We start from the raw sequence: 25,006 nt of genomic DNA on the forward strand, positions 1-25,006 counted from the left end.
TTAACTTCCTGGTCTGTCATCGTTGTGGCAGATGAGTGTGTGTGTGTTTTTAACTTCCTGGTCTGTCATAGTTATGGTAGATGAGTGTGTGTGTTAACTTCCTGGTCTGTCATCGTTGTGGCAGATGAGTGTGTGTGTGTTTTTAACTTCCTGGTCTGTCATAGTTATGGTAGATGAGTGTGTGTTTTTAACTTCCTGGTCTTTGGGTTGTGCATCTTATCTACAAATCGTCTCTGAATGTAAAAACAGAGGTTTTATCCAAGAAGGTTGTGTTTCCCAGGCCACTGAAAGACACAAACATAATTTTTATTTATTTAGTTACATATGCTTGTATATCGAGTAACATAAGTACATTATTCAATAATCGAGTTAATTAGATTCCTTGTTCATAGACATTAAGCATTATACCCTTATATACACATCATCAAGTCCTTGAAATTGGGGGAAATTCAAAATAATTTATATTCAATGAAAGATTCACACAATGTTGTTTTCCATTGAATTTGCTTAGTGGCATGTCACCATCTGTGAGAATAGTTCAATGTTTTTAATGAGTGTCTGTTCTGTCTGGGTATCATCTGGGGGGTCTTACCAGCGGCCTCCTCAGTTTGACCTCTCTTCTTAGTTCTGTTTCTTGTCTTTCTCTGCTTCCTGTGCCACTCCAGCCAACACCAAGGCCGCTGCTTCCTGTGCCACCTCCGACACAACCACCGGAACACCTGGAAAACAACACACACAGGAAATCAACGCCTGGCGGGTGGTGTGTGTGTGTGTGTGTGTGCGTGTGTGTGTGTGTTTGTGTGCGTGTGTGTGTTTGTGTGTGTGTGTGTGTGAAGTTAATGTGTGACATTCCAACATGAACGGCCTTCGTGCCATTGAACTTTTAACATAGAACAACAAAGACGGAGCAGAGAGCCCTAAAGTCAAACCTCTCTGTTAGCAGATTATCTTGTTCAGCAGAGCCGGCTTGGTGAATAGTAGCAGAGAGCCCAGAGTCAAACCTCTCTCTGTTACCAGATCATCTTGTTCAGCAGAGCCGGCTTGGTGAATAGTAGCAGAGAGCCCAGAATCAAACCTCTCTCTGTTACCAGATCATCTTGTTCAGCAGAGCCGGCTTGGTGAATAGTAGCAGAGAGCCCAGAGTCTAACCTCTCTGTTACCAGATTATCTTGTTCAGCAGAGCCGGCTTGGTGAATAGTAGCAGAGAGCCCAGAGTCTAACCTCTCTGTTACCAGATTATCTTGTTCAGCAGAGCCGGCTTGGTGAATAGTAGCAGAGAGCCCAGAATCAAACCTCTCTCTGTTACCAGATCATCTTGTTCAGCAGAGCCGGCTTGGTGAATAACCTGGTTATAGGGTGTGTGTCCAGCCATGCAAACAGCATTCACCACAGAGAGAGAGAGTTATGCAACTCCTGACAGTAGCATGTGCAACTGAAGGGGTGGGTCCTCTCTCTCTGCCTAAAAAGGACAGTTTGTTCCTTATGTGTTTGGAGAGTGGAGGGGCAGACGGACAGACTAGGAACCACTGGAGAGCTCTACTACTCAGTCTGCATGTCTGGTAGGTAGGTAGGTAGGTAGAGAGAGAGAGAGAGAGAGAACCACTACCCATAACCACAGGAACTGACTGTAGGCCTACACATAGTGGGCTGTACAGTACCTGTAACCATAGGAACTGACTGTGGGCCTACACATAGTGAGTGGGCTGTACAGTACCCGTAACCACAGGAACTGACTGTAGACCTACACATAGTGGGCTGTACAGTACCCGTAACCACAGGAACTGACTGTAGGCCTACACATAGTGGGCTGTACAGTACCCGTAACCACAGGAACTGACTGTAGGCCTACACATAGTGGGCTGTACAGTACCCGTAACCATAGGAACTGACTGTAGGCCTACACATAGTGGGCTGTACAGTAGCAGTGGTTTTCCTGGTAGTGGATATAAAGGTAACAGAACTTTGGGCTCATCACATGTTCCTGGGCAGCACTACATAGACGGGTTACCTATAGCTAAACATAGCCCTGAAACAGAGCATGGCTTTTCCTCTGTGACTCAGGGGAAATCTCCCCAACTCAAACAGACATGCTGGACTTATCTTCACCCTCATTTAAACACATAATAATTTCACTATCTGCTCCACTAAAAGAAAGAGGGCTGATTCATGCTACAACTGTGATTATGAACATTTTATACTGCGATTGTGAAGATTCTATTGTGATTGTGAAGATTCAATTGTGATTGTGAAGATTCTATTGTGATTGTGAAGTTTCTATTGTGAAGATTCTATTGTGATTGTGAAGTTTCTATTGTGATTGCAAAGATTCTATCGTGATTGTGTAGATTCTATTCTGAAGCTTCTATTGTGATTGCGAAGATTCTACTGTGATTGTGAAGATTCTATTGTGATTGTGAAGATTCTATTGTGATTGTGAAGATTTATGGTGGGGTTCTGACATGCTTTGGCCAGAACAGTGGGATAATAACCTAATCTCAACTATTCCATGACAAGGGGCCATGAGTAAACATGAATTATCTACCTAATGACCTACTACGAGTCACTAGACAGACTCAATTCTCTTCTGCTCTCCCAACGGTCACGTCAAAATGTACAGTTCACTTGACAAACATTTGCATCTGAACTGAGGAGTGGGGAGAGAGGACATTAACATGTTTTATGTTATCCCAGTCAACAGTGCAGAAGTCTTATCTGGGTAATTCACAGAGCACAATGAGAGAGGGGGGGGGAGAGAGAGAGAGAGAGAGAGGGGGGAGAGAGAGAGGGGGGAGAGAGAGAGGGGGGAGAGGGAGGGAGAGAGAGAAAGAGAGAGAGGGGAGAGAAAGAGAGAGAGGGGGGAGAGAAAGAGAGAGAGGGTGGAGAGAAAGAGAGAGAGGGTGTCTCAGACTGCGTGACTGGGGCTATTGTGTTGGTCAGGGCCTCATGACGAAGTGACACACTAGAACAGCTTTTAGTCCTTCAGTAGAGACTACTGCATGGTGTCTGGAGAGACTACTGCATGGTGTCTTACAGAGACTACTGCATGGTGTCTGGAGAGACTACTGCATGGTGTCTGGAGAGACTACTGCATGGTGTCTGGAGAGACTACTGCATGGTGTCTTACAGAGACTACTGCATGGTGTCTGCAGAGACTACTGCATGGTGTCTGCAGTGACTACTGCATGGTGTCTGCAGTGACTACTGCATGGTGTCTTACAGAGACTACTGCAATGTGTCTTACAGAGACTACTGCAATGTGTCTTACAGAGACTACTGCATGGCGTCTTACAGAGACTACTGCATGGTGTCTGTAGAGGCTACTGCATGGTGTCTGTAGAGGCTACTGCAGGGTGTCTGTAGAGGCTACTGCAGGGTGTCTGTAGAGGCTACTGCAGGGTGTCTGTAGAGGCTACTGCAGGGTGTCTGTAGAGGCTACTGCATGGTGTCTGTAGAGGCTACTGCATGGTGTCTGTAGAGACTACTGCATGGTGTCTGTAGAGACTACTGCATGGTGTCTGTAGAGACTACTGCATGGTGTCTGTAGAGACTACTGCATGGTGTCTGTAGAGGCTACTGCATGGTGTCTGTAGAGACTACTGCATTGTGTCTGTAGAGACTACTGCATGGTGTCTGTAGAGACTACTGCAGGGTGTCTGTAGAGACTACTGCAGGGTGTCTGTAGAGGCTACTGCATGGTGTCTGTAGAGACTACTGCATGGTGTCTGTAGAGACTACTGCATGGTGTCTGTAGAGACTACTGCATGGTGTCTGTAGAGGCTACTGCAGGGTGTCTGTAGAGGCTACTGCATGGTGTCTGTAGAGACTACTGCATGGTGTCTGTAGAGACTACTGCATGGTGTCTGTAGAGACTACTGCATGGTGTCTGTAGAGACTACTGCATGGTGTCTGTAGAGACTACTGCATGGTGTCTGTAGAGGCTACTGCATGGTGTCTGTAGAGGCTACTGCATGGTGTCTGTAGAGGCTACTGCATGGTGTCTGTAGCGACTACTGCATGGTGTCTGTAGAGACTACTGCATGGTGTCTGTAGAGACTACTGCATGGTGTCTGTAGAGACTACTGCATGATGTCTGTAGAGACTACTGCATGGTGTCTGTAGAGACTACTGCATGATGTCTTACAGGCAGCATTATCTGTCCTGATGTTAACAGGAAATCAGTTTTGGGGTCAGGATACCTCCTCCTAAATCAGTGAGGGTGTCTGATACCTCCTCCTAGTCAGTGAGGGTGTCTGATACCTTCTCCTAGTCAGTGTCGGATACCTCCTCCTAGTCAGTGAGGGTGTCTGATACCTCCTCCTAGTCAGTGAGGGTGTCTGATACCTCCTCCTAGTCAGTGTCTGATACCTCCTCCTAGTCAGTGTCTGATACCTCCTCCTAGTCAGTCAGGGTGTCTGATACCTCCTCCTAGTCAGTGAGGGTGTCTGATACCTCCTCCTAGTCAGTGAGGGTGTCTGATACCTCCTCCTAGTCAGTGAGGGTGTCTGATACCTCCTCCTAGTCAGTGAGGGTGTCTGATTTCTCCTCCTAGTCAGTGAGGGTGTTGGATACCTCTTGGTAACCAGTGAGGTAAGTAGACTATGGAGACCTTGGGGGGTATGCTACGTTTGTGAGAATACATTTCACCTATTTATAGACTCCAAACAACAGTCTTCAAACAACTCTGTGGGTGAGTAAATACGCTGGTCTGTTGGTCTGAACACGCTCACCGTCTCTCCCCACATCTCACGCTCACCGTCTCTCCCCACATCTCACGCTCACCGTCTCACGCTCTCCGTCTCTCCCCACGTCTCACGCTCACCGTCTCTCCCCACATCTCACGCTCACCGTCTCTCCCCACATCTCACGCTCTCCGTCTCTCCCCACATCTCACGCTCACCGTCTCTCCCCACATTTCATCACATGCTGACTGTCTCTCCCCACATCTCATCACATGCTGACTGTCTCTCCCCACATCTCATCACATGCTCACCGTCTCTCCCCACATCTCATCTCACGCTCTCCGTCTCTCCCCACATCATGCATGTTTGCAGCGATGTCTTCTCAGCTATTTGTGCCTGGGGCAGGGGAGGACCAACCATTTTCCAGATAAGCCTGATCCGGCAGGCTACAACAGACTGACTGACACACCTTATTTAGGTCAGGAGAGACAGGTGTTCTAGGTAACATATCAATTTAGTGAATCTATGAGCTGGAAGAACAATCATAACCTCCCTGGGGCTAATCAGGACAATAAATGGCAGCCATTTTGCTCTGTGGAATTTAATTGTCCCTCAGTACAAATCAGTTGGTGCTGTGTTACGGAGGTGAAATGTGACCACACCATAATCGCAATGCAACTATTTGTGAACCTGGTAAATACACCATAGTAAGACAGGGTTGACGTTTGATGGCGGTTTAAATATGTAGAGTGATTTTGTCCGTGAGGATGAAGCGTTAGAGGAGTACATACCATCAATCTCTGGGATTGAGATAGCAGGAGTAGGCGGGGCCACAGGAGCAGGGGTGGCTGGTGTTAGCTCTGGGGCAGGAGTAGGCGGGGCCACAGGAGCAGGGGTGGCTGGTGTTAGCTCTGGGGCAGGGGTAGGGGCGTCTGAGGGAGCAGGAGCAAGGGCGGCTGGTGTTAGCTCTGGGGCGGCTTCGGGAGCAGGGGTAGGAGTCTCTACTGCAGGCTCTGGGGCTGGAGCTGTCACCTCACCTGGGGCCTCCACTGGTCCTGGGGCCTCCACTGGCTCATTGGCAACGGCTGCTACAGGGGCCTCCACAGCCACAGGGGTGGTTATTGGCTCTGCTGCAAGCTCAGCAGCAACAACAAGGTCAGTTATGGGGCCACTGGGTGCAGGGGCCTCCACAGCGGGGGCCCCCTCTGGGACAGCGGCCACAGGCTCATCAGCAGGGGTTACTGGCTCAGGGACAGCGGCCACAGGGGCTGGAGCATCTTTGGTCTCCTCTTTTGGGGCTGGAGCTGGTGTCTCCGCTGTCGGGGGTGGAGCTGGGGTCTCCGCTGTCGGGGCTGGAGCTGGGGTCTCCTCTGTCGGGGCTGGAGCTGGGGTCTCCTCTGTCGGGGCTGGAGCTGGGGTCTCCTCTGTCGGGGCTGGAGCTGGGGTCTCCTCTGTCGGGGCTGGAGCTGGGGTCTCCTCTGTCGGGGCTGGAGCTGCCTCTGGGACAGTTTCAGCCACCTCGACTGGGGCAGCAGCTTCCACAGGTGCAGCTGCCTCGACAAGGGTAGCCACCTCCACTGCAGCTCCAGTTTCAACAACAGGGGACTCCTCAGACACCACTGTCTCAGCAGGAGCATCTGCCACAGGAGCGGCCTCAACCACGACAGCCTCAACAGGGGCCACCACCTCCACTGGGACCACAGCCTCTACTAAGAACACAGCCTCTGAAGGGACTGCATCTACAGCTGCAGCCTCAGCAGGGGCTTCAGGGGGAACCTCTGGCTCGGCTGCAGCCAGCATCTCCAGGACCTGGTCCTCCTCCCATCCAGACCCCATGGTCTCCAGGGCCTCTGAGGCCATGATGACGGGTTCCTCAGAGTCATCAGTCAGGGCACTCTGGACAGGAAGCTGCATCTGGTCAGCGATGGTCTCCGTGTCCTCCGAGATGTGACCATTCCCGACAACTGGAATAAAAACACAGAAAAACATGAGAGAAATGTATTTCTAGGTTTAACCTGACATCTGACACCAGATCCACCTGTAACGTTCCTGATAGAAGATCACAGCAAACCATTTCCTCACTTTATTGAATTCCAAACATTGGTTAAGTTGAACTAATAATGAAGGATCACCGTGCTTCTACACCTGCATTGCTTGCTGTTTTGGGGGTTTTAGGCTGGGTTTCTGTACAGCACTTTGAGATATCAGCTGATGTACGAAGGGCTATATAAATACATTTGATTTGATCTGATAGGCTTGAATGCCTGAAATTCAAGCAATTATGACTTATCAGCATTGACCCCGTGTCTATGTTGTCATGAACCAATCTAGTTGTGTTGTAGTCAACCATCTTCAGACACATGCAGCACTCTGCCACAATAACACCTAAAACATTCCATAGTGACTCCTGCTAACCCAATCCATGATCTACTGCCACGGTAACACCTAAAACATTCCATAGTGACTCCTGCTAACCCAATCCATGATCTACTGCCACGGTAACACCTAAAACATTCCATAGTGACTCCTGCTAACCCAATCCATGATCTACTGCCACGGTAACACCTAAAACATTCCATAGTGACTCCTGCTAACCCAATCCATGATCTACTGCCACGGTAACACCTAAAACATTCCATAGTGGCTCCTGCTAACCCAATCCATGATCTACTGCCACGGTAACACCTAAAACATTCCATAGTGACTCCTGCTAACCCAATCCATGATCTACTGCCACGGTAACACCTAAAACATTCCATAGTGACTCCTGCTAACCCAATCCATGATCTACTGCCACGGTAACACCTAAAACATTCCATAGTGACTCCTGCTAACCCAATCCACGATCTACTGCCACGGTAACACCTAAAACATTCCATAGTGACTCCTGCTAACCCAATCCACGATCTACTGCCACGGTAACACCTAAAACATTCCATAGTGACTCCTGCTAACCCAATCCATGATCTACTGCCACAGTAACACCTAAAACATTCCATAGTGACTCCTGCTAACCCAATCCATGATCTACTGCCACAGTAACACCTAAAACATTCCATAGTGACTCCTGCTAACCCAATCCATGATCTACTGCCACGGTAACACCTAAAACATTCCATAGTGACTCCTGCTAACCCAATCCATGATCTACTGCCACGGTAACACCTAAAACATTCCATAGTAACTCCTGCTAACCCAATCCATGATCTACTGCCACGGTAACACCTAAAACATTCCATAGTGACTCCTGCTAACCCAATCCATGATCTACTGCCACAGTACCACCTAAAACATTCCATAGTGACTCCTGCTAACCCAATCCATGATCTACGGCCACAGCCAACAAAATAAAAGATTGTGCAACTGACAGAGATGAAAGGTTTAAAGCTCAGTAAGGAGAAGCAAGGTTAACATAGTATTCATCTGAAACGCGGTCAGTATTTATCTGAAACGGCGTCCTTATTCATCTGAAACGCGGTCAGTATTGATCTGAAACGTGGTTTGTATTGATCTGAAACGCGGTCAGTATTTATCTGAAACGGGGTCCGTATTGATCTGAAACGGGGTCCGTATTTATCTGAAACGTGGTTAGTATTTATCTGAAATAAGCTTGGGGGGGGGGGATAACTAGTCCCCAAGGACCTGAAGTAATAATGTCCATGGTATTACATACAGATTAATACATGCTGCTGATCTAGTGGAACATTCCATCTAAATCTATTACATACATGCTGCTGATCTAATGGAACATTCCATCTAAATCTATTACATACATGCTGCTGATCTAATGGAACATTCCATCTAAATCTATTACATACAGAGACTGAACCACTACAGTACGGTCAGTCACAAGCTCCTTTATAATTAGTCAAATAACTATAGGTTTCCACATGGAAAATGTGCTTTAGATGTAATGGATTAGATGTCAGGGATTAGATGTCAGGGATTAGATGTCAGGGATTAGATGTCAGGGATTAGATGTCAGGGATTAGATGTCAGGGATTAGATGTCAGGGATTGGATGTCAGGGATTAGATGTCAGGGATTAGATGTCAGGGATTAGATGTCAGGGATTAGATGTCAGGGATTAGATGTCAGGGATTAGATGTCAGGGATTAGATGTCAGGGATTAGATGTCAGGGATTAGATGTAAAGCAACAAATCAATCTACAGAACATAGAACAACGATGAGCTGTTCACTGTTGGTGTCGCTGTTACAGATGCCAAAGTTCAGAAAGGTCAAATGCACCATTTGCTGTCAAAGGTGACACCGACTCTTCAGGGTACCTGTCATGTTAAATCAACCATTATGTTGTGAAGAGTGGAACCGTGTCAAAGGTGACACTGACTCTTCAGGGTACCTGTCATGTTAAATCAACCATTATGCTGTGAAGAGTGGAACCATGTCACTGACTCTTCAGGGTACCTGTCATGTTAAATCAACCATTATGCTGTGAAGAGTGGAACCGTGTCAAAGGTGACACTGACTCTTCAGGGTACCTGTCATGTTAAATCGACCATTATGTTGTGAAGAGTGGAACCGTGTCAAAGTTAACACTGACTCTTCAGGGTACCTGTCATGTTAAATCGACCATTATGTTGTGAAGAGTGGAACCGTGTCAAAGGTGCCACTGACTCTTCAGGGTACCTGTCATGTTAAATCAACCATTATGCTGTGAAGAGTGGAACCATGTCACTGACTCTTCAGGGTACCTGTCATGTTAAATCAACCATTATGCTGTGAAGAGTGGAACCGTGTCAAAGTTGACACTGACTCTTCAGGGTACCTGTCATGTTAAATCAACCATTATGCTGTGAAGAGTGGAACCATGTCACTGACTCTTCAGGGTACCTGTCATGTTAAATCAACCATTATGCTATGAAGAGTGGAACCATGTCACTGACTCTTCAGGGTACCTGTCATGTTAAATCAACCATTATGTTGTGAAGAGGGGAACCGTGTCAAAGGTGCCACTGACTCTTCAGGGTACCTGTCATGTTAAATCAACCATTATGTTGTGAAGAGTGGAACCGTTTCCCCCCTTTTGTATTCTAATGCTTTGGTTGTTGGAGCATCCTGAAGTATTTTAAACTGCTGTTGAAATATGACTGAACAGAAGGTGGACCCCTTGGTAAGAGAGTCCAGTTGGTTTGACTCAGCAGTGGGCCCCTTGGTAAGAGAGTCCAGTTGGTTTGACTCAGCAGTGGGCCCCTTGGTAAGAGAGTCCAGTTGGTTTGACTCAGCAGTGAGGGAAAACAATAAAAGACACAGAGAATCTCTGGGACGCGCGGGAACTTAAAAATATGAAGCACTCTTCTTCCATTTCCCCGGGGGGGGGGGGGGGTTGAAGAATGTGATTTATTGAAAACAACCTGTGGGTTTTCTCTGAGCCCTGAGGACAAGGTTCACCCTAGTTATGAAACTGAACGAGGAAGTGTATATGAATGATACATATCCATCCAAGTGGTAGGCTACCGGACACCTGGGAAACACAACAGATCGTCTGAGACTGGTCCCAGATCTGTTTGTGTTGTATAGCCTACGTCTAGGACGTTTCACAATACAATGAGTTACCATAGGAGTTGGCAAGACAGCACTAACAGATCTGGGACCAGTCTGCCTGCAAAAACAGTTCAGGAAATCTGTTCTAAGACTGATCACAACCCTTCGTATTATTTCATCCATGTCACTGTTAACTCCCCCTGATTGTTTCATGCATGCAAAAAATGATCAAATTAGACACTGCAGCTTCCCGGTTTGGTTTGACTGTTGTTGTCCCTAAAGACCAGGGAGCAATGACTGGAAAGGAATGTGATGGGCTGGCACAAAATAGGAACCAACCAGACCAATGGAAGACAAGTAAACAGAGAGAGATGGATTTGGAGGTCTACATGAGGAGTTATGGAGTGATGAGGAGCTATGGGGTGATGAGATGAGGAGTTATGGGGTGATGAGGAGCTATGGGGTGATGAGATGAGGAGTTATGGGGTGATGAGAAGCTATGGGGTGATGTGGTGAGGAGCTACGGGGTGATGAGGAGCTACTGGGTGATGAGGAGCTATGTGGTGATGTGATGAGGAGCTACGGGGTGATGAGGAGCTATGGGGTGATGAGGAGCTACGGGGTGATGTGATGAGGAGCTACGGGGTGATGTGATGAGGAGCTACGGGGTGATGTGATGAGGAGCTACGGGGTGATGTGATGAGGAGCTACGGGGTGATGAGAAGCTATGGGGTGATGTGTTGAGGAGCTATGGGGTGATGAGGAGCTACGGGGTGATGAGGAGCTACGGGGTGATGTGATGAGGAGCTACGGGGTGATGTGATGAGGAGCTACGGGGTGATGTGATGAGGAGCTACGGGGTGATGTGATGAGGAGCTATGGGGTGATGTGATGAGGAGCTATGGGGTGATGTGATGAGGAGCTATGGGGTGATGAGGAGCTATGGGGTGATGTGATGAGGAGCTATGGGGTGATGAGGAGCTACGGGGTGATGAGGAGCTACGGGGTGATGAGGAGCTACGGGGTGATGAGGAGCTATGGGGTGATGAGGAGCTATGGGGTGATGAGGAGCTATGGGGTGATGTGATGAGGATCTACGGGGTGATGAGGAGCTACGGGGGGGATGAGGAGCTACGGAGTGATGTGATGAGGAGCTACGGGGCGATGAGGAACTATGGGGTGATGAGGAGTTATGGGGTGATGAGATGAGGAGTTATGGGGTGATGAGATGAGGAGTTATGGGGTGATGAGGAGCTATGGGGTGATGAGGAGCTACGGGGTTATGTGGTGAGGAGCTATGGGGTGATGAGGAGCTACGGGGTGATGAGGAGCTACGGGGTGATGAGGAGCTACGGGGGGGGATGAGGAGCTACGGGGTGATGTGATGAGGAGCTACGGGGCGATGAGGAGCTACGGGGCGATAAGAAGCTACGGGGTGATGTGATGAGGAGCTATGGGGTGATGAGGAGTTATGGGGTGATGTGATGAGGAGCTATGGGGCGATGAGGAGCTACGGGGTGATGTGATGAGGAGCTATGGGGTGATGAGGAGCTATGGGGCGATGTGATGAGGAGCTATGGGGTGATGAGGAGCTATGGGGCGATGTGATGAGGAGCTATGGGGCGATGTGATGAGGAGGTATGGGGTGATGAGGAGCTATGGGGCGATGTGATGAGGAGCTATGGGGCGATGTGATGAGGAGCTATGGGGCGATGTGATGAGGAGCTATGGGTTGATGAGGAGCTATGGGGTGATGTGATGAGGAGCTATGGGGTGATGAGGAGCTACGGGGTGATGACGAGCTACGGGGTGATGAGGAGCTATGGGGTGATGAGGAGCTATGGGGTGATGAGGAGCTATGGGGTGATGAGGAGTTATGGGGTGATGAGATGAGGAGTTATGGGGTGATGAGGAACTACGGGGTTATGTGGTGAGGAGCTATGGGGTGGTGAGGAGCTACGGGGTGATGAGGAGCTATGGGGTGATGTGATGAGGAGCTACGGGGTGATGAGGAGCTACGGGGGGGATGAGGAGCTACGGGGTGATGTGATGAGGAGCTACGGGGCGATGAGGAGCTATGGGGTGATGAGGAGTTATGGGGTGATGAGATGAGGAGTTATGGGGTGATGAGATGAGGAGTTATGGGGTGATGAGGAGCTATGGGGTGATGAGGAGCTACGGGGTTATGTGATGAGGAGCTATGGGGTGATGAGGAGTTATGGGGTGATGTGATGAGGAGCTATGGGGCGATGAGGAGCTACGGGGTGATGTGATGAGGAGCTATGGGGTGATGAGGAGCTATGGGGTGATGAGGAGCTATGGGGTGATGAGGAGCTATGGGGCGATGTGATGAGGAGCTATGGGGTGATGTGATGAGGAGCTATGGGGTGATGTGATGAGGAGCTATGGGGTGATGTGATGAGGAGCTATGGGGTGATGTGATGAGGAGCTATGGGGTGATGAGGAGCTATGGGGTGATGTGATGAGGAGCTATGGGGTGATGTGATGAGGAGCTATGGGGTGATGTGATGAGGAGCTATATGATGCAGTTACAGTTGAACAGCCAGCTAGATCTCAGGGATAGGACAACTGTTGTCTGTAGCTGGCTGGCTGGTGGGACAGAGACAGACAGACGGTACAGTCAGCTAGATCTCAGGGATAGGACAACTGTTGTCTGTAGCTGGCTGGTGGGACAGAGACAGACAGACGGTACAGTCAGCTAGATCTCAGGGATAGGACAACTGTTGTCTGTAGCTGGCTGGCGGGACAGAGACAGACAGACGGTACAGTCAGCTAGATCTCAGGGATAGGACAACTGTTGTCTGTAGCTGGCTGGCGGGACAGAGACAGACAGACGGTACAGTCAGCTAGATCTCAGGGATAGGACAACTGTTGTCTGTAGCTGGCTGGTGGGACAGAGACAGACAGACGGTACAGTCAGCTAGCTCTCAGGGATAGGACAACTGTTGTCTGTAGCTGGCTGGCGGGACAGAGACAGACAGACGGTACAGTCAGCTAGCTCTCAGGGATAGGACAACTGTTGTCTGTAGCTGGCTGGCTGGCGGGACAGAGACAGACAGACGGTACAGTCAGCTAGATCTCAGGGATAGGACAACTGTTGTCTGTAGCTGGCTGGCTGGTGGGACAGAGACAGACAGACGGTACAGTCAGCTAGATCTCAGGGATAGGACAACTGTTGTCTGTAGCTGGCTGGCTGGTGGGACAGAGACAGACAGACGGTACAGTCAGCTAGATCTCAGGGATAGGACAACTGTTGTCTGTAGCTGGCTGGCGGGACAGAGACAGACAGACGGTACAGTCAGCTAGATCTCAGGGATAGGACAACTGTTGTCTGTAGCTGGCTGGTGGGACAGAGACAGACAGACGGTACAGTCAGCTAGATCTCAGGGATAGGACAACTGTTGTCTGTAGCTGGCTGGCGGGACAGAGACAGACAGACGGTACAGTCAGCTAGATCTCAGGGATAGGACAACTGTTGTCTGTAGCTGGCTGGCTGGTGGGACAGAGACAGACAGACGGTACAGTCAGCTAGATCTCAGGGATAGGACAACTGTTGTCTGTAGCTGGCTGGCTGGTGGGACAGAGACAGACAGACGGTACAGTCAGCTAGATCTCAGGGATAGGACAACTGTTGTCTGTAGCTGGCTGGCTGGTGGGACAGAGACAGACAGACGGTACAGTCAGCTAGATCTCAGGGATAGGACAACTGTTGTCTGTAGCTGGCTGGCTGGTGGGACAGAGACAGACAGACGGTACAGTCAGCTAGATCTCAGGGATAGGACAACTGTTGTCTGTAGCTGGCTGGCTGGTGGGACAGAGACAGACAGACGGTACAGTCAGCTAGATCTCAGGGATAGGACAACTGTTGTCTGTAGCTGGCTGGCTGGTGGGACAGAGACAGACAGACGGTACAGTCAACTAGATCTCAGGGATAGGACAACTGTTGTCTGTAGCTGGCTGGTGGGACAGAGACAGACAGACGGTACAGTCAGCTAGATCTCAGGGATAGGACAACTGTTGTCTGTAGCTGGCTGGCTGGTGGGACAGAGACAGACAGACGGTACAGTCAGCTAGATCTCAGGGATAGGACAACTGTTGTCTGTAGCTGGCTGGCTGGTGGGACAGAGACAGACAGACGGTACAGTCAGCTAGATCTCAGGGATAGGACAACTGTTGTCTGTAGCTGGCTGGCTGGTGGGACAGAGACAGACAGACGGTACAGTCAGCTAGATCTCAGGGATAGGACAACTGTTGTCTGTAGCTGGCTGGCGGGACAGAGACAGACAGACGGTACAGTCAGCTAGATCTCAGGGATAGGACAACTGTTGTCTGTAGCTGGCTGGCTGGCTGGACAGAGACAGACAGAGATAGAGCCCCTCTTGGCATGGATGACTCGTGTGTCAACATGATTACCATCCAAAGATGACAGAGATCCCAGTCAAAACAGCTAGTCAATCCCTGGACAGAGGGAGAAGAGAGCTGGGGGATGGGACCCGGGGGCCCCACTGTGGGTTTGGCTGGCATACAGCTGGCGAGACAGTGCTGTTAGATGGGACAGATCACGACCATGCAGTGCCACATGTACAGAGTAGTAGCATGGTACAATAAAACATTTCAGAGGTGACGCCAGCCTCCCGGGACGAAGACAGAGAGCATCTCCAGGTGACCTGGCTGGCTAACTGGATGACAGACACACTGCTAGAGATGGCACTACAACAACACTCTGAAACAGACAGACTGCTAGAGATGGTACTACAACAACACCCTGAAACAGACAGACTGCTAGAGATGGTACTACAACAACACCCTGATACAGACAGACAGACTGCTAGAGATGGTACTACAACAACACCCTGATACAGACAGACAGACTGCTAGAGATGGTACTACAACAACACCCAGAAACAGACAGACAGACTGCTAGAGATGGTACTACAACAACACCCTGAAACAGACAGACACACTGCTAGAGATGGTACTACAACAACACCCTGAAACAGACAGACACACAGCTAGACATGGTACTACAACAACACCCTGAAACAGACACACGGCTAGAGATGGTACTACAACAACACCCTGAAACAGACAGTCTGCTAGAGATGGCACTACAACAACACCCTGAAACAGACAGACACACTGCTAGAGATGGTGCTACAACAACACCCTGAAACAGACACACTGCTAGAGATGGTACTACAACAACACCCTGAAACAGACACACTGCTAGAGATGGTACTACAACAACACCCTGAAACAGACACACTGCTAGAGATGGTGCTACAACAACACCCTGAAACAGACAGACACACTGCTAGAGATGGTACTACAACAACACCCAGAAACAGACACACTGCTAGAGATGGTACTACAACAACACCCCGAAACAGACACACTGCTAGAGATGGTACTACAACAACACCCTGAAACAGACACACTGCTAGAGATGGTGCTACAACAACACCCTGAAACAGACAGACACACTGCTAGAGATGGTACTACAACAACACCCTGAAACAGACAGACTGCTAGAGATGGTACTACAACAACACCCTGAAACAGACACACTGCTAGAGATGGCACTACAACAACACCCTGAAACAGACAGACAGACTGCTAGAGATGGTACTACAACAACACCCTGAAACAGACACACTGCTAGAGATGGTACTACAACAACACCCTGAAACAGACAGACACACTGCTAGAGATGGTACTACAACAACACCCCGAGACAGACAGACTGCTAGAGATGGTACTACAACAACACCCTGAAACAGACACACTGCTAGAGATGGCACTACAACAACACCCTGAAACAGACAGACAGACTGCTAGAGATGGTACTACAACAACACCCTGAAACAGACAGACTGCTAGAGATGGTACTACAACAACACCCTGAAACAGACAGACACACTGCTAGAGATGGTACTACAACAACACCCCGAGACAGACAGACTGCTAGAGATGGTACTACAACAACACCCTGAAACAGACAGACTGCTAGAGATGGTACTACAACAACACCCTGAAACAGACAGACACACTGCTAGAGATGGTACTACAACAACACCCTGAGACAGACAGACCCAAACAACCTGTATAAAGACATACTGATGGTCAGACAGTAACAACCTGTATAAAGACATACTGATGGTCCCTCTATAACAACCTGTATAAAGACATACTGATGGTCCCTCTATAACAACCGGTATAAAGACATACTGATGGTCCCTCTATAACAACCTGTATAAAGACATACTGATGGTCCCTCTATATAACAACCTGTATAAAGACATACTGATGGTCAGACAGTAACAACCTGTATAAAGACATACTGATGGTCCCTCTATAACAACCTGTATAAAGACATACTGATGGTCCCTCTATAACAACCTGTATAAAGACATACTGATGGTCCCTCAGTAACAACCTGTATAAAGACATACTGATGGTCCCTCAGTAACAACCTGTATAAAGACATACTGATGGTCCCTCTATAACAACCTGTATAAAGACATACTGATGGTCCCTCTATAACAACCTGTATAAAGACATACTGATGGTCCCTCTATAACAACCTGTATAAAGACATACTGATGGTCCCTCTATAACAACCTGTATAAAGACATACTGATGGTCAGACAGTAACAACCTGTATAAAGACATACTGATGGTCAGACAGTAACAACCTGTATAAAGACATACTGATGGTCCCTCTATAACAACCTGTATAAAGACATACTGATGGTCCCTCAGTAACAACCTGTATAAAGACATACTGATGGTCCCTCTATAACAACCTGTATAAAGACATACTGATGGTCCCTCTATAACAACCTGTATAAAGACATACTGATGGTCCCTCTATAACAACCTGTATAAAGACATACTGATGGTCAGACAGTAACAACCTGTATAAAGACATACTGATGGTCCCTCTATAACAACCTGTATAAAGACGTACTGATGGTCAGACAGTAACAACCTGTATAAAGACATACTGATGGTCCCTCTATAACAACCTGTATAAAGACATACTGATGGTCAGGCCTCTCTAAGGGTACCAGGCCTCTCTAAGGGTACCAGGCCTCTCTGTGGGTACCAGGCCTCTCTGTGGGTACCAGGCCTCTCTCAGGTTGTGGCAAAAAAAAAAAAAAGGCAATAGAAAAGCAATAAATAAAAACTATTTCTGTTCGGGAGAAGAAGAAAAAATATCATTGCAAAATAATGCTTTGTATTTATTGATGGAAATGCCAGTTGATGAACCAGTCACAAGTTTGGGCACACCTACTCATTGTAGAATAATAGTGAAGACATCAAAACTATGAATTAACACATATGGTTTTAACAAATCCAAATATTTTTTTATATTTGAGATTCTTCAAAGTAGACACATTTTGCCTTGACGACAGCTTTGCACACTCTTGGTATTCTCTCAACCAGGCTTAACCTGGAATGCTTTTCCAACAGTCTTGAAGGAGTTCCCACATATGCTGAGCACTTGTTGGTTGCTTTTCCTTCACTCTGCGGTCCAACTCATCCCAAACCATCTCAATTGGGTTGAGGTCAGGTCATCTAATGCAGCACTCGATCACTCTCCTTCTTGGTCAAATAGCCCTTACAAAGCCTGGAGGTGTGTTGGGTCATTGTCCTGTTGAACAACAAAAGATAGTCCCACTGCAGAATGCTAGGTAGCCATGCTGGTTAAGTATGCCTTGAATTCTAAATAAATCACAGACAGTGTCACCAGCAAAGCACCACCACACCTCCTCCATTCCATAGCCTATAGGCCAATGCAGTAGGTCTATAACTTCCATAGTCTGTAGGCCAATGCAGTAGGTCTATAACTTCCATAGCCTGTCGGCCAATGCAGTAGGTCTATAACTTCCATAGCCTGTAGGCCAATGCAGTAGGTCTATAACTTCCATAGCCTATAGGCCAATGCAGTAGGTCTATAACTTCCATAGCCTGTAGGCCAATTCAGTAGGTCTATAACTTCCATAGCCTATAGGCCAATGCAGTAGGTCTATAACTTCCATAGCCTGTAGGCCAATGCAGTAGGTCTATAACTTCCATAGCCTGTAGGCCAATGCAGTAGGTCTATAACTTCCATAGCCTGTAGGCCAATGCAGTAGGTCTATAACTTCCATAGCCTGTAGGCCAATGCAGTAGGTCTATAACTTCCATAGCCTGTAGGCCAATGCAGTAGGTCTATAACTTCCATAGCCTGTAGGCCAATGCAGTAGGTCTATAACTTCCATAGCCTGTAGGCCAATGCAGTAGGTCTATAACTTCCATAGCCTATAGGCCAATGCAGTAGGTCTATAACTTCCATAGCCTGTAGGCCAATGCAGTAGGTCTATAACTTCCATAGCCTGTAGGCCAATGCAGTAGGTCTATAACTTCCATAGCCTGTAGGCCAAAGGTTCTTCCTCCTGATTATATAGAATGGGACCAGGGAGTCTAGAAGGTTCTTCCTCCTGATTATATAGAATGGGACCAGGGAGTCTAGAAGGTTCTTCCTCCTGATTATATAGAATGGGACCAGGGAGTCTAGAAGGTTCTTCCTCCTGATTATATAGAATGGGACCAGGGAGTCTATTTATCTTTTGGCATCCTGATAATGTGGTTGGGTCTAATTGTGTTGCTCTCCTGGGGCTCTGTGGGGTCTGTTTGTGTTTGTGATCAGAGCCCCAAAACCAACTGGCTGAGGGGACTCTTCTCCAGGTTCATCTCTCTGTAGGTGATGGCTTTGTTGTGGAAGGTTTGGGCATCGCTTCCTTTTAGGTGGTTGTAGAATTTATCAGCTCTTTTCTGGATTTTGATCATTGGTGGGTATCGTCCTAATTCTGCTCTGCATGCATTGTTTGGGGTTTTGCGTTGTAAACAAAGTGCAGAGTTTCAATTAGGTGTTTGTCCCATTTTGTGAATTCTTAGTTGGTCCCCAGACTTCACAACCATAGAGGGCAATGGGTTCAATAACTAACTGAAGTATTTACACAGTACGGGCTTACTAACAGGTTGGGTCAGAACCCTATAGCCTCAGGGATATGACACAGTACGGGCTAACTAACAGGTTGGGTCAGAACCCTATAGCCTCAGGGATATGACACAGTACGGGCTAACTAACAGGTTGGGTCAGAACCCTATAGCCTCAGGGATATGACACAGTACGGGCTAACTAACAGGTTGGGTCAGAACCCTATAGCCTCAGGGATATGACACAGTACGGGCTAACTAACAGGTTGGGTCAGAACCCTATAGCCTCAGGGATATGACACAGTACAGGCTAACTAACAGGTTGGGTCAGAACCCTATAGCCTCAGGGATATGACACAGTACGGGCTAACTAACAGGTTGGGTCAGAACCCTATAGCCTCAGGGATATGACACAGTACGGGCTAACTAACAGGTTGGGTCAGAACCCTATAGCCTCAGGGATATGACACAGTACAGGCTAACTAACAGGTTGGGTCAGAACCCTATAGCCTCAGGGATATGACACAGTACAGGCTAACTAACAGGTTGGGTCAGAACCCTATAGCCTCAGGGATATGACACAGTACAGGCTAACTAACAGGTTGGGCCCGAACCCTATAGCCTCAGGGATATGACACAGTACAGGCTAACTAACAGGTTGGGTCAGAATCTTATAGCCTCAGGGATATGACACAGTATGGGCTAACTAACAGGTTGGGTCAGAACCCTATAGCCTCAGGGATATGACACAGTACGGGCTAACTAACAGGTTGGGTCAGAACCCTATAGCCTCAGGGATATGACACAGTACAGGCTAACTAACAGGTTGGGTCAGAACCCTATAGCCTCAGGGATATGACACAGTACGGGCTAACTAACAGGTTGGGTCAGAACCCTATAGCCTCAGGGATATGACACAGTACGGGCTAACTAACAGGTTGGGTCAGAACCCTATAGCCTCAGGGATATGACACAGTACGGGCTAACTAACAGGTTGGGTCAGAACCCTATAGCCTCAGGGATATGACACAGTACAGGCTAACTAACAGGTTGGGTCAGAACCCTATAGCCTCAGGGATATGACACAGTACGGGCTAACTAACAGGTTGGGTCAGAACCCTATAGCCTCAGGGATATGACACAGTACAGGCTAACTAACAGGTTGGGTCAGAACCCTATAGCCTCAGGGATATGACACAGTACGGGCTAACTAACAGGTTGGGTCAGAACCCCATAGCCTCAGGGATATGACACAGTACGGGCTAACTAACAGGTTGGGTCAGAACCCCATAGCCTCAGGGATATGACACAGTACGGGCTAACTAACAGGTTGGGTCAGAACCCCATAGCCTCAGGGATATGACACAGTACAGGCTAACTAACAGGTTGGGTCAGAACCCTATAGCCTCAGGGATATGACACAGTACAGGCTAACTAACAGGTTGGGTCAGAACCCTATAGCCTCAGGGATATGACACAGTACGGGCTAACTAACAGGTTGGGTCAGAACCCTATAGCCTCAGGGATATGACACAGTACAGGCTAACTAACAGGTTGGGTCAGAACCCTATAGCCTCAGGGATATGACACAGTACGGGCTAACTAACAGGTTGGGTCAGAACCCCATAGCCTCAGGGATATGACACAGTACGGGCTAACTAACAGGTTGGGTCAGAACCCCATAGCCTCAGGGATATGACACAGTACGGGCTAACTAACAGGTTGGGTCAGAACCCCATAGCCTCAGGGATATGACACAGTACAGGCTAACTAACAGGTTGGGTCAGAACCCTATAGCCTCAGGGATATGACACAGTACAGGCTAACTAACAGGTTGGGTCAGAACCCTATAGCCTCAGGGATATGACACAGTACGGGCTAACTAACAGGTTGGGTCAGAACCCTATAGCCTCAGGGATATGACACAGTACAGGCTAACTAACAGGTTGGGTCAGAACCCTATAGCCTCAGGGATATGACACAGTACGGGCTAACTAACAGGTTGGGTCAGAACCCTATAGCCTCAGGGATATGACACAGTACAGGCTAACTAACAGGTTGGGTCAGAACCCTATAGCCTCAGGGATATGACACAGTACGGGCTAACTAACAGGTTGGGTCAGAACCCTATAGCCTCAGGGATATGACACAGTACGGGCTAACTAACAGGTTGGGTCAGAACCCTATAGCCTCAGGGATATGACACAGTACAGGCTAACTAACCGGTTGGGTCAGAACCCTATAGCCTCAGGGATATGACACAGTACAGGCTAACTAACAGGTTGGGTCAGAACCCTATAGCCTCAGGGATATGACACAGTACAGGCTAACTAACAGGTTGGGTCAGAACCCTATAGCCTCAGGGATATGACACAGTACAGGCTAACTAACAGGTTGGGTCAGAACCCTATAGCCTCAGGGATATGACACAGTACGGGCTAACTAACAGGTTGGGTCAGAACCCTATAGCCTCAGGGATATGACACAGTACAGGCTAACTAACAGGTTGGGTCAGAACCCTATAGCCTCAGGGATATGACACAGTACGGGCTAACTAACAGGTTGGGTCAGAACCCCATAGCCTCAGGGATATGACACAGTACGGGCTAACTAACAGGTTGGGTCAGAACCCCATAGCCTCAGGGATATGACACAGTACGGGCTAACTAACAGGTTGGGTCAGAACCCCATAGCCTCAGGGATATGACACAGTACAGGCTAACTAACAGGTTGGGTCAGAACCCTATAGCCTCAGGGATATGACACAGTACAGGCTAACTAACAGGTTGGGTCAGAACCCTATAGCCTCAGGGATATGACACAGTACGGGCTAACTAACAGGTTGGGTCAGAACCCTATAGCCTCAGGGATATGACACAGTACAGGCTAACTAACAGGTTGGGTCAGAACCCTATAGCCTCAGGGATATGACACAGTACGGGCTAACTAACAGGTTGGGTCAGAACCCTATAGCCTCAGGGATATGACACAGTACAGGCTAACTAACAGGTTGGGTCAGAACCCTATAGCCTCAGGGATATGACACAGTACGGGCTAACTAACAGGTTGGGTCAGAACCCTATAGCCTCAGGGATATGACACAGTACGGGCTAACTAACAGGTTGGGTCAGAACCCTATAGCCTCAGGGATATGACACAGTACAGGCTAACTAACCGGTTGGGTCAGAACCCTATAGCCTCAGGGATATGACACAGTACAGGCTAACTAACAGGTTGGGTCAGAACCCTATAGCCTCAGGGATATGACACAGTACAGGCTAACTAACAGGTTGGGTCAGAACCCTATAGCCTCAGGGATATGACACAGTACAGGCTAACTAACAGGTTGGGTCAGAACCCTATAGCCTCAGGGATATGACACAGTACGGGCTAACTAACAGGTTGGGTCAGAACCCTATAGCCTCAGGGATATGACACAGTACGGGCTAACTAACAGGTTGGGTCAGAACCCTATAGCCTCAGGGATATGACACAGTACAGGCTAACTAACAGGTTGGGTCAGAACCCTATAGCCTCAGGGTGCAGATGTGCTGCCAAGAATGCAGCGTTTTCCACAGCCGTTTGATCGGAGCTGCGTGGCCTCTCTAAATGGCAACATGTGACTGTCCAGGGAACATAATGTACTGTAATATATATACATGAGGAGGTGAACACCTGTGGTTTTACACTCTAAATAGGCTGATAAGAGCTGATTGTTTTGTTCTGTTTTTGACATATTTTTAACTAATGGAAAGATAAGATACTAATGCATTACCATTGGCTGTGGTTTAGTCAAAAGATGAAACTAAAATCACTAATAACTGAGTAAATATTAACAGCAGGTAGGAATCATAATAAAAAGTTATTCTATAATATATATATATAATAACACGAGGAGCTTGCTTCTAAACCTGCATTGCTTGCTGTTTGGGGTTTTAGGCTGGGTTTCTGTACAGCACATTGAGATATCAGCTGATGTACGAAGGGCTATATAAATACATTTGATTGATTGATAATCCCAATGTAACACAATTTCTCTCCTTTCCAGAACCTTGCCCCCTTCAAAAATAAAAACATCTATACAATCACAATGTCATATGGTAAAAAAAATGTTTAAAAGTAAGACAAAGATCAATGCATATAACACAACCTTCTGCAGTGTGACAACTATTCTAAATTGGGGGAAAAAAACGGGTTACTTTGACACATTCTGACAAAACTTTTTTTTTTAAAGTGTCACTGTCAACTGACCCTGACAAAAATCTAAGTTACTCACCAAATGTGTCTCCGTTGGACTCCTCGGGTTTTGTCCCCGGTCTCTTCTCCTCATCGACAGTCTGTGTGCTGGACGAAGAACATCCCATGGCGAAGAAGAAAAAGAGAGGAGAGATGAAGAGAAAATATGGAAAGAAGACTGAGACTAGATGCGAACGGTCGATACTCGGTCAACTCAGACAGCGACTGGCTGGATAAAACATGAACAGAACAACAAGCTGGTTGTTTATGAGGTATAGCTGGAGCCCATTATTTCCTGTTGTCTGTCTGCCCTGTCTGTTTATGCATGGCTAGTCGCCGTCATGCCCTAGACAACGGACTGTTGTGCTCCGCACACTAACCACGCGTTAGACACTGTCTGGATAAAAATGAAGACCCTCAACTCTGCACCCTCTCTCTCTCTCTCTCTTTCTTAACATTAGGGAAGTAGTTTAGGTAAAATGGTGTTGATCAACTCCGCCCCCTATCCTCTCATTCAGGAAAACCCACTCTCTGAAAATCCACCTGGTGGATCATACTTTTATTTCACCTTTATTTAACCAGGTAGGCCAGGTGAGAACACCTTTATTTAACCAGGTAGGCCAGTTGAGAACACCTTTATTTAACCAGGTAGGCCAGGTGAGAACACCTTTATTTAACCAGGTAGGCCAGTTGAGAACAAGTTCTCATTTACAATTGCGACCTGGCCAAGATAAAGCAAAGCAGTGCGACACAAACAACAACACAGAGTTACACATGGAGTAAACACAACGTACAGTCATTAATACAATAGAAAATAGAAGAAAAAAAAGAAAGTCTATATACAGTGCGTGCAAATGGCCTGAAGAGGTAAGGCAATAAATAGGCCATAGTAGCGAAGTAATTACAATTGAGCAAAATAACACTGGAGTGATAGATGAGCAGATGATGTGCAAGTCGAGATACTGGTGTGCAGAATAGCAGAAAAGTAAATAAAAACAATATGGGGATGAGGTAGGTAGATTGGGTGGGCTATTTACAGATGGACTATGTGCAGCTGCAGCGATTGGTTATCTGCTCAGATAGCAGATGTTTAAAGTTAGTGAGGGAAATATACGTCTCCAGCTTCAGCGATTTTTGCAGTTCGTTCCAGTCATACACTCATATGTACTGGTGAGTTCTCTTTCCCCAGTTTATAGTTCAAGTAACTTGGAATATATTACTAATAATAATTGTTTGTTTATTATTCCTCATAAGAAAATCCAAGACTTTGGCCCAGACGTTGTTGGATTGTCAACAACAAGTCATTTGTCAGTAAGTGCAAGTGGGGGGGATACCGGCGCCCTGCAGACCTTTCCGCAACAACAACACAAGTATCAAACCTGATTGATCAAAGGAGCCAATGTCTGCAAAAATAGGGTGTGCGCGTGTGTGCAGTGTTACTTTGTTGCTGTTAAACAGAGTTACATCGACCAGTACTGTACTATCTATCTTTGACGTGACATCGTCATCTACTGGAGGAAGTAACTACCTGAAGCGCCAAAGATGTTTGTCTCTTCCACAAAACAAGCAGAATCGCACCCCCC

At 47.6% G+C, this 25,006-nt stretch overlaps 1 protein-coding gene across 2 annotated transcripts; it reads right to left on the minus strand.

Annotated features, from left to right (window-relative positions):
* Positions 1–179: 179 nt before the first annotated feature.
* LOC139405638 (uncharacterized) lies at positions 180–23,789 on the minus strand. Of its 2 annotated transcripts, none has more exons than XM_071148054.1 (4): positions 23,464–23,789; positions 5,717–6,643; positions 593–719; positions 180–284 (listed from the first exon to the last, which is right to left on the minus strand). In XM_071148054.1, exons 1-3 carry the CDS (start codon positions 23,549–23,551, stop codon positions 622–624), a joined length of 1,113 nt encoding a protein of 370 aa, XP_071004155.1. In that variant the 5' UTR covers positions 23,552–23,789; the 3' UTR covers positions 180–284; positions 593–621. The 2 variants fall into 2 exon arrangements, with proteins under 2 accessions (XP_071004155.1, XP_071004153.1); XM_071148052.1 differs by having other exon boundaries at positions 184–284; positions 5,712–6,643.
* Positions 23,790–25,006: the final 1,217 nt, after the last annotated feature.

The sequence above is a fragment of the Oncorhynchus clarkii genome, chromosome 3 (genome assembly GCF_045791955.1).
Source record: "Oncorhynchus clarkii lewisi isolate Uvic-CL-2024 chromosome 3, UVic_Ocla_1.0, whole genome shotgun sequence".
In the NCBI taxonomy this organism is placed as follows: Eukaryota; Metazoa; Chordata; class Actinopteri; order Salmoniformes; family Salmonidae; genus Oncorhynchus; species Oncorhynchus clarkii.

What these genes read in the sequence shown, in the direction of transcription:
- LOC139405638 (XM_071148052.1), bottom strand. Translation starts at nt 23,551, where the DNA reads ATGGGATGTTCTTCGTCCAGCACACAGACTGTCGATGAGGAGAAGAGA. An exon ending in GTCCAACGGAGACACATTTG is followed by an intron (nt 6,644 to 23,463) that starts GTGAGTAACTTA and finishes TTTTTATTCCAG; the next exon opens with TTGTCGGGAATGGTCACATC. An exon ending in TCAAACTGAGGAGGCCGCTG is followed by an intron (nt 285 to 592) that starts GTAAGACCCCCC and finishes TGTGTCTTTCAG; the next exon opens with TGGCCTGGGAAACACAACCT.